At 43.6% G+C, this 14,054-nt stretch overlaps 1 protein-coding gene across 1 annotated transcript in view; it reads left to right on the forward strand.

Moving 5' to 3' along the window:
- LOC144785111 (uromodulin-like) overlaps positions 1-14,054 on the forward strand; it is a 382,476-nt gene that overhangs the window by 128,908 nt on the left and 239,514 nt on the right. Inside the window, exon 4 of the mRNA XM_078664207.1 lies at positions 4,348-4,528. Coding sequence (XP_078520333.1) covers positions 4,348-4,528 — 181 coding nt within the window. The remainder of the gene's footprint in view (positions 1-4,347; positions 4,529-14,054) is intronic.

Here is a 14,054-nt window from a genome sequence, read left to right on the forward strand (position 1 = left end):
CGGAAGTGAAGTTAGTAAGTGAAGTCACTACCAAGGTCGTCATCGAGTTCCTACAAGAGCTGTTTGTCAGAGAAGGATTACCCAGCAGCCTACTCACAGACAACGGGGTGCAGCTATGCTCAAAGGAGATGGAAGACTTCCTTGGAGACAGAGGTATCACACACAAACGTTGTGCCCTGTACCACCCCGAGACCAATGGCATGGTTGAGCGCTTTAATAAAACCCTCAAGGAGAGTATCCAATTAGCCAAGTCCTGTGGGTTAAGCTGGAAGGAAGAAGTATGGAGGCGAGTAGAAGCGTACAGGTTCACTCCGCACCAAACGACGGGGGTCGCCCCATTCGAGTTGCTCCGAGCAAGGATACCCAACACCAAGCTATCCCCAGGATGAATGGGGTGGCACAAGGGATGGACAGATCACTCCAAAGAAGCGAAAAGCTTGGTGAAACAAGAGGGAGCCATGGTGAGGAGGAAGGAAAGATACGAAAGGCTCAACGCTACACGAGAGGCTGGGTTTAAAGTAGGGGACGACATTAAGATCAAGACCCCCACTGGTAGAGCAAGTTGGTCAGGTTACAGTAGCCCCACCAAGATCACGAAATTGTTCAGGAATGCTGTGAAGACTCAGGAGGGGAAGATCTGGAACCTGGGTAGAGTAGTGAGATTTCACCCACCCAGGCAAGGTCACCGCAGTGGAGGGGAGGGTGAAAGCAACTCGATGGGGAGCAAAGGTTCTAACACCAAGAAACTGTTGCCGGTCCCTCACCCAGGTGGTAGGTCTAGCCGGAGAGTGACCAGACCCCCCAGACATTTTGATCAATTTGTGATGATGTGATTCTTTACAATACCATTGCACTTGTGGTTAATCTTTATGTTTCAGTCCGTAGGGGAGGGGGATGTGTGGTATCTTCCAGCATTTTGCCCCCGGCGTCTCCGCATGTAATGGAGCTGCCCGCGGTGACATCATTTAGAATGTCACCGCGACCAGCGTTCCAAGGCGAGCGCCAGGGGCGAGCGAGAAGCTGACTGCTCCGAGGTTGCTGTGGCTGAGGTCGTCAATAGGTTATTCTGAACTTAATAAATATTGGTTGCTCCTTCAACTTATTGCCTCCGTATTCTTTGGCACCTTTTCACAGTTTTATTAAAAAGTATCAGCAATATGTGCAAATGGCAAATCAGTGCAGTTTTAGGTTTATTAGCAAGATAAAAGGACTGAATCAAAAGGATGTGCAAATTAGCAAGCAGGGCGCTCCGTAGAGAGCAGCTAGCGCCTTACCGAGGAAGCGCGTCCGCTGCGCGACGGCGCCACCATTCCTCAAGTAGTAATCACCCAGGAAGGCCCGCCTCCAAGAGAAGCACAGCTATAGGTCGGTAAAGCCCTCCACTCAAGCGGCAGCAGCCGTGGTGGAACGGGGCGAGAGACTAGCGTTTTTAAACAAAATGCAATAGTAAACACAGCAACAGTGCGTTAAAAACGAGTTAAACAAATAAAAGCTCTCCTCAGGTTCAAGCACTCCCAAGGTTTTATTAAAAAGTATCAGCAATATGTGCAAATGGCAAATCAGTGCAGTTTTAGGTTTATTAGCAAGATAAAATGACTGAATCAAAAGGATGTGCAAATTAGCAAGCAGGGCGCTCCGTAGAGAGCAGCTAGCGCCTTACCGAGGAAGCGCGTCCGCGAGGCTGCAAGTTGATTTCCTTAAAAGACCTGAGTGGCAAACTAATGTATAACGCTCATGCACGTCACATGGGGTTTGCTTAGACAAAAGAAAGAATAAGAGAGGCATATTGGTGGCTAGCTATAGACATGCATGTAGAAAGAGTGGTTCATGAGTGTGCTGAATCTATGTGCAGCGACAACATTTTGAAATGTAGGACACAGCCGATGGTGATAAGGAAGCAAGCTGTTGGTCCATGGTCTGACATTCCAATTCATATCTTGAGTCCTGTGAAGCTTAAGTCTCAGGATCGGTATGTGATTGTATGCATGGATATGTGTTCCTGGTGGCCAGGAATTAAAGTGGTTAATTATGTAGGATCTAATGTAGTGATTGTATTTTTGGAAGAACTATTTGAGGGGGAAGGGATTCTGCTATCACTATTGTCGGGCAATGGGTCCAGTTTACCTCAAGAATGATGAAAGAATGTTTGAGTGTCAGAGGCATTAGGCATAATAAAGCAGCACTATATCATCCACAAAGTAATAGGGTGGTGGAAAGGTTTGTGAAGTGCTGAAGGAGACTCTACAACGAGCAGCTGTCTCTGGTGAGAATTGGGAGTTAGCCATGAGGAAGAAGGTACGTGAATGTAGGTTCACGTCGCAGCCGTCTACTAGTCAGACTCCTTTTCGTTTGTTTAAGGGGAGGGTCGCCAGCACAGAGGTAACTCCCTTGTGGGTGAGGGTAAAGAGAAGCTTGGTGGATGGTAAGGAGGGTTGCACAAAAGGGTGGAGAGAGAGAGAGGATGAGAAAATAGAAAGAAGAAATATCTTGTATGATAAGAGAAAGGCTGTGAAAAAGACTGTGGTGGATGTTGGAGATTGGGTAAAGATCAAATCTCTAAGGGGAGAAGGATGCAAGTCCACATTTAGTCGCCCTTTTAGAGTCATCAAAGTCTTTAAAACTGTGGTGAAAACCAATGACCATAGGATTTGGAATCTAAGCTGGGTGGTGAAATGTCAAGCTTGCGCTGATTCCAGAACTGATTTTGGTTTACTTGAACATGCTAAGCAGGGAAAGGTTGCCAGGCCCCTTCTTACAAGAAAAGTTCAGTTTTGTTTACAAGATTGTGTTTGTTAATATAAGCATAGTATCCATGGGTATTCTTGCTTTGAGTGTTCACGTATTTTGCAACTAACTCTCTTATTTATTTATGTATTTATTATTATGTGGGTAATGGGGAGTGGGGATGTGGTGTTATGAATTAATAGGTTCCAGAATGTGAACTGGTTGCTAGGGTGGAATGTTCAATTTTGTGAGAGTGACAGTGAAACTGGACTTCGATGTGGATGGGGTCTCGGCAGATGTCCTAGATAATGAAGAAGATTAAACCCTCCATGGCGTATCTACATATTTATTGCAGATCTAACCGTTACAGACTGCTTAAACCCCTGTAGTGAGTCTGGAGCCCAGGCAGGATGGGATAATCTCTGTCCCCTTCAAAGCCCCTCCTTGAAGTCTCCCCCAATTCAAAGGCACAACTGACTATAAATACTGAAACCCTGACACCCCCCAGCTCAAAACACTTGTGGACCTGTGGATAATCTGCCAGGAAGAAGAACTACTCCTCTGAAGGAGAAGCTGCTTTGCTATGCTGACCTGCTGCCTGCTGCCCTCTTGCATGGGAAAGAAGAACTGGATCTGGAAGCAATCTTGAATCCAGTACCCCCTTAGTGACTCAAAGGGCTAGTCTGTTTGTCTCCTGATTGAGCCTCGGGGACATAACAGGCTCCCCACAGCACCTGGACATGTCTTCAATGAGCTCTTCTCAGCTCCTGGGGCATTGGAAGTGGTTTTTGGCTTCTGAAATAAAATTTGTGGCAGCTACTCAGAAGTGTGCCACGCAGGGAGCCACTTGGGCTCTTTGCGAACACGAATGGGCCCGTTCTCTCCAGAACCGCCTATCTCGCACAAAGGATCAGCAGGAGCGGGTGCCAAGATTATCTCTTCACACAACAAGCATCGCTTCTTACGACCTAGAGACTCCAGCCGGTCTGTCGCTGACACCTGGCTGCTAAGTGCACCCTGCGGAATACTGCTAGAATTCTCTCCTTCCTCCTAGCAAACATCTTCCCTGCAAATGGGACTTTTGGCACAATCCTTGAGAAGGTAAAACTTGAGTGGGACTTACCGGGATGGTATCCGACCCGTGCAGCATTGTGATTGGCTTGAACTTTAAGATTTGACCCGTTCTTCTAGCGCAACCAAATATCCCAGATTGGTGCTTTATGCTTTTAAGCACCACACTTCAGTTTATTCTTTAAAAATGTATAACTCTGGTTCTACATATTGAAATTTTATCATATTTGTCTTGTTTTGATCATTAAATTAAGCTATATTTCTTTAACTAGGTGTGGTGTCTTTGTGTGTGGTGTTTTAACTGTTTGACTGTTTAAGTTGTGCACAAATGCCTTACACATTGTCTCTTAAGTTACGCCTGACTGCTCTGTGACAAGCTGATTAATTTCGGGTGTGCATCTGACTTACCCTAACTAGGATTGTGGTTCCTGCTTGGGCAAGGTGCATATCTCTGCCAACCAGAAACCCAATTTCTAACACTGTGCTTTCCTTGGGATAACAGAGATGTAAAAAAAATAATTGTGTACAATTATTCAATATTTTTCTCCTCAGGTGTTTAAGTACTTGGACTTCACACTTGCAAGGCCAGTGAACAGCTCAGAGCCTTTGTTTTCTGAGGATTATAGTGCATCAGGAGAATATAATTCCTATTTTGAAGTTGACAACGCCTTTGCTGCATTCCTCCTGACTTTTGATGGCCTAATTTATTATTGTAGAGTCTTTGGCCCAGATGGTAAGTGGTCTACTGTCAATATTTAAGAGTACACTTACACACAACCACACACACACACACACACCCACAACATTGAATGGTTAACAGTTGTGGGCAGTCACCATAGAATATCTTGTTATGAAGTTATTTCTCAAAGTGTTGGCATTTTATGGAATGCAATACAAGAAGAAAATATAAAGAAAGTGATAAAAAAAGGAAAATGTATGGTAGGAAAGTGCTCAACGTAATCAGTCATTTGTCGTAATGAGGGAAGGAATCAATGCAGTAACAGAGATTAGATATTCTAGGGCATGTGGTTCCCCTAAACCTTCCAGAGAGTAAGGTCGTCATCATTGAGAAGCTCATTAGTTTAACAAAATGAAAGTAAACATGTAATAACATTACGATTCTAAAGCAGCAGAGTCAGAAGAACCATGCACTCTTCCCTTTCTTATCGTACTATCACATCAGGTCGCACTGATCTTGTCGCTGCTCATGAAGGTCACTAGTAACATAGGGACACATTTATGAAGCTTTCATGCAGCACAGGAAGCCACCTTGCTGTGCTGCATTGCATGAAAGGCAAAGGGCAGGAATGAGCCACATAATACGACACATTCCTGTCCTTTCCTTGCACTGGCGCTCTTTTGGCTGCCTATCACCAATATAGGCACCCTTGCACCATGTTGTAAGGGTGCCTGCATTGCAGCCTAGACTGTTTTGTGCAGGAAGGGACACCTTTATGCACAACATCAATCCTCTGAGGCCTTTTCCTCTTTCTGTGTGTTCTGCAGAATGCAGAAATAAAGATATTTCTTCTTGTTATGCTTCCCCAGGTTTACCAGTGTTGGTAAATCTGGTAATGCACCAAAATCCATGGGTAGATGCGTGCGAAAATGCACACTCCACCAATGGAATGCCTCACTGTAGCACAGTAACACAAAGCAGCAATCTGCGAGGTTGCGCTACTCTGGATTTATCAACCCATGCAGGGCGATGCACAACCTTCATAAATATGCCCCATAAGCTTTAAATGGAGCAGAAATTATTTTGTATTTTGTCACTAAGTGTTGCAGAAAGCATCTCCATTGTATTGAAATGCGCAGCTTGAGACACTGCAAGAACACTGGAAGAGCAAGTCTTTCTGTCAGTGGCATAAATGTTGCAAGGTGGCTCAGTGGTGACAGCGAAGGATAAATCCATATACCTAAATACTACTATCAATAGGTCCATCAGGAGATGCAGACAGGTTGTTTTTCCAAAAAAAGAGAGATTTCTGCCAAGAAGGATTGAGTTTGTGGATAAGACCAACAGATATGTGTAAGCATACCCTGACTACATCGCTTCCAGCGCATATCTGACCCCTTATGTATTTCTGTAAGCCTTTCAGGAATTAGAAGCCAACATAATATGATCTTGTATGCTTTTTTTTATATGTTACATATACCTATCCAAACAATAAACCGAATGCTATTGGGAATCAAAAGACCCCTCTTCCCACTTCACTCAATAATCTGAGACCAGGTAAACATGATGGAACAAAACCTTTTATATAACAATAATACCCCTTAGTTACTGTGCCTTTGAAGAAAAGGGCTTCAATGTAGGCAAATTCTTATGAACCCCTTTCTCTCATCAGCTCGAGGACACTCAAAGTCTTGGCTGTGTCAAGGAAAAGGTGTCTGTAGATGTCAAAATGCAATGGGGCAGATTTACAAGCCCCTTGCGCCTCTTTTATGCCGCCGTTGCGTCACTTTTGTGACGCAGCAGCGGCGCAAATCCTGCGCCATGGTGCGGGGTATTTACAACCTGACGCATCTGGGAGATGCATCACTTTGTAAAGCCCTGTGCCATAAGGAGGCATTCCAGCGCGGGGGGGAGGGGGAAAGGCGTTCCTGTGCAGGAATGCCTCCCAAAAGTGGCTTGGTGAAATCTACAAGATTTCACTCAGCCAATTTTAGGCCAATGCTGCGTCAAAACCCTGCGCCTGCTTGAAGCAGGCGTAAGGCTTGACGCAGCATTGGAAGAATAGGCCCCCCAGAGCCTTGCTGGAGTTGCGTCGCAAGCGCGACGCAACTCCAGCAATGCGCCGCCTTTACGGCATCAGATGCGTCACACATCTGTGCCTTTTTGCCCCATGGTGCGCTGCATCGTAAATGCGGCTGATCAGGGGTGGTGGAGGCATGGCGCACAATAAGTGGCACATCCCTGCTGATATGCAGGGATGCATCACTTATTGTAAATCTGCCCCTATGAATCCATGTATGTTGCCTGACCGCTAATCTATCCCTAGTCATATAAATCCTTTCAAACCAGGGTGGAGTCTGTTTTCTATAAATGAAATCTGCTATCTTGTATCCCCAGATAAAGTGAGGGTCGCATGTCACAGGTGTTAATGGTGATGGGAAGGTAGCTAAGCTCCTATTTCAAATAACTAAATACTAGTGTTCTAAGACAGTTGAATTCATTGTAATCGGGTCAATAATGAGATTTAATCTGTTTATGTATTCAGCAAAATGTATATCTGAAGGCCAATTTACCATATTCCTGTTCCACAATGACCTACAGGTTCATCATCCCTGGGACTCACATTCTAAAGTGGGATGGATCTGTGTAGCCCATACATACTACTCAACATAAGGAAACCATAAACACAATTACACACTGCCTGGGACATGGTTGATCTGTTAACGCTTGTTCTCTTTCCTTGCCATTAGAGAGAATTTAAATTTCTGGCGAATATGTTTGAAATTAACTCATGGAATCCTTAATGGGAAGAACTGGGCTACATAAAGGATTCTAGAGAGGACATTAATTTTCATAAAGACAATCCTGCCAAAGCACTGGGGGCCTAATTTATGAGGTTTTGTCATAGGGAAGTGCAGCAGGCCTTCCTGCTGCGTTTCTGCTGCGTTTCTGAAAAGAAGATCATCTCACGGAGCCAAGGTCAGGTAAGAGATGCTTTAATCAGTCCAGTAACAGCGGTTCCCCGGCAGCAACTGCCCGACTTCGAACCCTAGCATGGAAAACACAATGAGCACTCCAAGATAGAACGGAGCACGAGGGGACACACAAGCTGAGACAGGACCCAACTTTTATTCCAAATCCTTACATCATCAAGCACAACAAAACGATCTCTCACATCAGACACTCGTTTGGGAGACGAAATTCGAGACTCCCCCATGCGAATAAAACCCAGTTTCTTCAATCTCACCCAATCACCAACTTTAACTTTGAGCGAGGAAGAAAAAGAAGATCTGGTGTTATATTTGGCTTGGACAGCAGCCCTGATATCAGTTACCACAGCCAAACTCTCAGTGTTCACCATTCTCCTGGACATCCATTCTTTGTTTAACTTAGTCCCTGCAACTCTTCCCCGCAATAAAGTAAACGGAGAAACACCAGTTGAGACATGTGGAGTAGTTCTCACTGCCCACAACATATCAAACACCGCCTGGCGCCAATGTAAACCATTTATCAAAGCGAGTTGGAGGTGTTCTTTCACAACACGGTTGAAACGCTCAACCGATCCATTACTACGAGGATGATAAAGTGATGTGCGAACATGTTTAATACCAGCTTCCATGAAAAACGTAGCCATTTCTGAAGAAACCAATAGAGTCCCATTATCGGACACAATTTCCTCGGGAAAACCCTCCCTAAAAAAAACGTCCTGTAAAAATGTGATGACCACAGAAGAACTTTTACTGTCTACAAACCTTACCTCAGGCCATTTGGACATATAATCAATCAATACAAGTGCATACTTGGGAGAGGTACCAATAAGACAAAAGGGATCAGCAATATCTAAAGCTAATGTTGACCAGGGAATATTTTTCACCACAACAGGTTCCACGGGCAAAGGATGTGTCACTTGAGACTCATCACTGGTAACACACACACAACAATCACAAACAAAATTCTCAACATCCTTATCCAGAGCTGGACACCAGAAATCTTGCCGCACTCTCAATTTCATCGCCCGAATACCAGGAGTACCTTCATGAGCAAGACCTAAAATCTTACTCCGAGTAGAAAAAGGAACAACAAGTTACCCACCTCTTCTCAAAATTCCATCCACCACAGACAATTCATCCTTGACCCTGTTGTAAGGTACCAACTCAGAAGGACAGTCTCTGTCACAGGGCCAAACACCACCCAAAAACTCAATAACCTTCACAACATCAGCATCAAGCGAAAAACTTTCTAGCCATACACCTTCAGACAAGGCACTCCCCACACTCCCATTCAAAGGGCCCACAGCACAAACCACTTCAAAATCATCACACTCAGAATCATCCATTACACAGGAAAGAGGTAGTCTGGATAGACAATCAGCTATCAAATTTTTGACTCCAGGCACATATTCCAGACAATAACGAAATTCCTGTAGTCTAGACTTCCATTTCGAAATCCGAGGGGTAGCTCTGCCTCCACCTTTGGTAGTAAAAAAATCAACCAGGGGTTTGTGGTCAGTTCTAAAAACAAACTCATTACCCCACAAGAAATTCTTAAAATGCAAAACACCCCACCACATGCCTAAAGCCTCCTTCTCAATGGTAGAATAAGTACTTTCAGCACCTCTTAGAGTCGTGGAAGCAAAAGCAATAGTCTCCTCCCGACCATCACTCCTCCTCTGCAGGAGAAAAGCTCCCAAACCCACAATACTTGCATCAGTAGATATTATACATAAATCATTGATGTTAAATAACTTTAAAGGGCGAGCACACACAATATCCTGTTAGATGGTTTCAAAATTTTTGTTACAGTCATCGTCCCACTGAAATTTGACATTCTTCTTTAGTAGATTCCGCATAGCAGCCGTTTTGGTGGAAAAGTTATTAACAAATTTAGAGTAATACTTCACCAACCCAAGATATGAACAAAGCTGATCTTTGTTTAACGGAATGGGTGCATTCTGAATAGCTTAAATTATTTTGAGTTTAGGCTCAATCCCCTTGTGCGAGATATGATGACCAAGGTAGTCAACACCATCCTGCAGAAAGTTACATTTATCCTCCCTTAAAGTTAAACCACTGGTGCTAATAATGCTCAAGACTAGTTTAACTCTTTCATCGTGTTCAGATTCAGTCTTCCCGTGAATAAGGACATCATCCTGGAAGAAAACCACCCTGGGAATGTCTTTAAACAGGTTGTTCATTAATCTCTGGAAAACGGACGAAGCCGACACAAGACCAAAAGGCATGCAGATGTAACGGAAAGCACCCTCAGGCATTAGAAAAGATGTTAAGTGCCTGGACTCTTTGCACAACTCAACTTGATGGTAAGCAGATGAGATATCAAGGGAAGTGAAGAACCTGGCACTTTCAAGAGTGGACAACATCTAATTTATGTTTGGAAGTGGTTGACGATCAATCCAAATATTCGTGTTAAGGTCTCTCAGGTCAACACACATCCTAAGACTTTTATCGGACTTGAGCGCCAAAACAATGGGGGTGAGCCACTCGGAACCCTCTATGGGCTCTAACCCCTGCAGCACACAGCCGATCAAGTTATTTCTTGAGTTCAGGACACAGACTCAAAGGCAATTTACGCACCTTATGAGCTACAGCCTTAGCATCATCCTTGAGTACAATACGGTGCTGGAAACCTTTAAGCTTTCCATGGTCACCATTGAACACTTCTGGAAACATCTGTGCCCACTTCACATTGGAAACTTGTGAAACTGAAGGAAGAGGAGGTGCCTTAGACAAGGACCTATAAAATGGACATAATGTGCTACGGGATACGACCATGTCAGGATGATTGGGATCCAAAACAATGTTCAAATCCCCTTGCTCATCCCACCCCAATAAGTTTGCATCTTCCTTAACCACGAATATCACACCCGAAGTGTGATCAGAGTTGAAAACCAAATCTGCAGAGAACTTCCCAAGCACTTCCACCCTCTTCCCACCATAAGAAAAAATTTTGATAGAAGAAGGCTCAAGCTGAGTATCAGAAATTGTACTAAAGTCAAAAACGTTAATAAGAGTAAATGGAGATCCAGAATCCGCAAGGAATTTGAGACTCACATCATTAACAGCAATCTGACAAGACGAAGATTTCCTTTTGTGAAGACCAGCCAACGAGGATAGTTCAACAACACCAGTGTTAAAAGAAGAAGAAGGAGATAGCATTAATAAATCGTATGAATCCTCGTCAGAATCTTCAGAAATAGTCTTAACAACTTGAGTTTGAGATGGGGATTTCTTGTTGAAGGTCACTTTGCACATCCTGGAATAATGACCTTTGTTACCACATTTGTAACAAGTTTGATTGAGAGCAAAACAAAATCTTGCATTGCCAAGATGTGATTTACTCCCACAGCGAAAACACATTAAATGATTTTGTTCCGGCTTGCCCTTAGCAGGAACAGGCGATGCGGAAGGGCGTGAAATTTTAGGTAAAGGAATATTGGGTTTGGGTTTGGGAGGTGGTCTAGAGTTCAAAAGTTTCACTTCAGTGGAAAAGGAGGTCACACTCATTTCTTTAACACAAAACTGAGAATGCTCTATACTTTTGGCTAATGTGAGAGCTGTTTCTAAATCAGGATCTCCAGAAGAAAGCAACTTTTCTTGAATTTTTTTGTTACAAGTTTTCTCAATTAACTAATCACGAATAATTTTGTCTTTAAATTCCCTGTAATTGCAATTAATTGCAGGGATACTGAGAGCTGCAACAAAATCGTCTATTGATTAACCAGGAGTTTGAGCTCGTTGAAGGTACTTATGGCGTTCAAGTACAACATCTCTCTAGGGAGAGAATCGTTTATCTAAGGTTTTCAGAAGTGAAGCATATTCATCAACCAGAAGTGGATCAGCGTTGTCACCACCGCTCACCAAAGTGTTAACAACTTCCACAGATAAAGTCTTAAGAATATTCCTGCTTTCAGTACCAAGATTATAAAGAAAAAGTCCTTTTTTTTTCTTTGAAGTAAGTTTCACCATCTATAGCCTCTAAGTAAGCCTCAAATGTGTCTTTCCATTGTTCCCAAGGCACAGGTGGAGTTCCAGCTGATTGCAAAAAGGGCGGAGGTACCACAATATGATCCATACTCGTGGGTGTGTTGCTGCCCCAGAAATTCAAAAATAAAACCAAAAATAAAAACAGTCTAGAGTGTCTATAATAGGAAAACGAAAGTTACAACATAGAAAACTTTAATAGAAATTGGTAAGGACGGAACTGTCATTAGTACTGACCAAATTAATGCTTGAAAATGTTCCAAAAAGAATAATTGCACACTGCTATATGGCTGTGCGCATCAGCGAAAGGCAGAAATGTTGAAAAAAAATGTGAACCACAAGATTCAAGCTGAGCGCATCAGCGATGCAAAGGAATTTATGAAGGCTGTGTGCGTGTAGAAATTGAAACTGTGCGCATCAGCGATGTAGCGATGACAGAGCGCATACAATGAGAAACTGTGTACATCAGTGAAATCGAGCTCAGGGTTGTCGCGTTTAAAAATTGAAGCTGTGCGCATCGGCGAAATCCAGCTAAGCGTTGCTATGGCAAACAACAAGGAAACCAAAATGGCTGCACGCAACGTAGGACGTCGCGTTTCCGACATCAGGCAAGTCAGGCAGGATCCACGTAGAATGACGACGCGAGAGCAGAGCAACGGCTCGATCGCGTGCAGGACAGATAAAAACAGTACCTTCAAATAAGCTGTGAGGAATCCAATGAACCACCAGAAGACAGCAGGCATCCAGAACCACAACCAGCAGGCACCAGGATCTACCACAGTGAGGGTGAGTGGTTACACGTAGAGAAGTCGCCAAGAGCTGGAAGGCACTGGGAAGATCGACTGGAAACAGGATACCAAATGAAGAGTCGAGGAGACAGTGGAGAATATATACCAATAACTGTTTATTCATATATGCTCAGAGCGGGGCCCCGTCTGCACAGTCTTGAGAGAGTGCTACAGAGGGAACTAAAAACAGCAAGCATAACATACATTATGTACATTTCATGGTTAGGTAAGGACATGCCCACAGTGGAATTTTCTAGACAGATGTAACTGATCAGTGATTGACACAAAATAAAAATTCTGTTCTCGTATCTTGCACAACTCGGCACAGTCCAAAGTCGTCTCACACTGGGCTGCGATCAACCTGCCAGACAGGTGGGAGAGGGCTTTATCTAGTGAGAAAGCTATGCGCTGGCAGTAACAATCTTTATTACAGAAATAAAACTTAGCAAAGGGCATTTCCCAGAACTAAAACAAATTAGTTTCGATCAGCAAAAAATGGAGTCGAAAAGAAAATGCTGCAGCGAAAGCTAACTAAAACATGACATTTGCGTGAGCGTCAGCGGGCTTAATCGAACAGACCTTCCTTTTTGATTGAGCTAAAAACATTACTATGACAGCATTAACATGTCAGGAGTTAACAGAGCATTAACATCGAAAAATGTAAGCAGGGTAAAACAATGGGCACTCCTTATGATCAGTATTGGAAAGGGGAACAGCAAGGAGGGAGGAATCCTTGAATATTCCCTCATCAATATTCATAAGATCAACCCGGATAACCCATCCCCTGGGGCTTGTTATAATACAGACATGGCCCAGGATAACCAAATACAAACATTCCCTTTACTTCTGCAAATTGAGGTGGTCGAGTGTACGTATATTTCACAAGTAACAGTGGGTATGCGGTCCAAAGGCTAGTAACAGATCAAGTGGGGCAGCAAGCAGTACCTTTGCCAAAGAATCTCTTTTTTTTCTTTTTTATGTTTTTATTATAATTCAGGTTGTCAGTACATTCTAGAGTCAATCATTCCTATTCAATGTAGTACCATCTCTCAATAATACAAGTTGATTAACAACTTACAGTGCATATTTGTTCATATCATTCAATACAATCAATGCAATGCGCATCACGTGATCATCCCCTGGCGGCCAACAGTGACTTTATCTGTACTATCAGATCCTATCATTCCCCTAGATAACATCTGCAGACCCAACCCATGTCTTGTCCAAGAACATCAGGGATCCCCAGAAGGTAATTTGTTACAGGACTCCAAATATTTTTCAGTCTTGATGCAATCGGACGCTCCTCAGCATGAATGTCCACCTGATCTTCACAGTATACAAGGTCCTTGAGCCATGCCTTCACTGTTGGAACACTCTTCCCACCCCAGTTTTAGGCCACTAGTCTTTTGGCCAATAATACTGCAATAGCCACCAGTTTACGATAGATTGGTTGAATTGACTTCAACTGTCCCAATAAACATACCTGCGGCGTGCATGCTACCTTTTCCATAGTCATCTGCGAAATGATTTGCGTCACTTTACCCTAATATAATGCCACATTTTGACAGCTTCAAGCTAAGTGCAGAAAGTCAGTACTCTCCATCCCACAGCGCATACAGCAGGAGTCGTCACCCAGCCTGTGTCGATGCAAGCAGAATGGCATATAGGACATCTGCTGCACTTACTTAAAATGTATTATGCGTAAGTTGCAATTGGCCGTGAGGTGCCCAGTCAATGTGCAGCACGTAACCCAATCTTCCCATGACATCTGCACATCCATCAAAGCATTCCAGT

This window comes from Lissotriton helveticus, chromosome 10, assembly GCF_964261635.1.
Source record: "Lissotriton helveticus chromosome 10, aLisHel1.1, whole genome shotgun sequence".
Taxonomy (NCBI): Eukaryota; Metazoa; Chordata; class Amphibia; order Caudata; family Salamandridae; genus Lissotriton; species Lissotriton helveticus.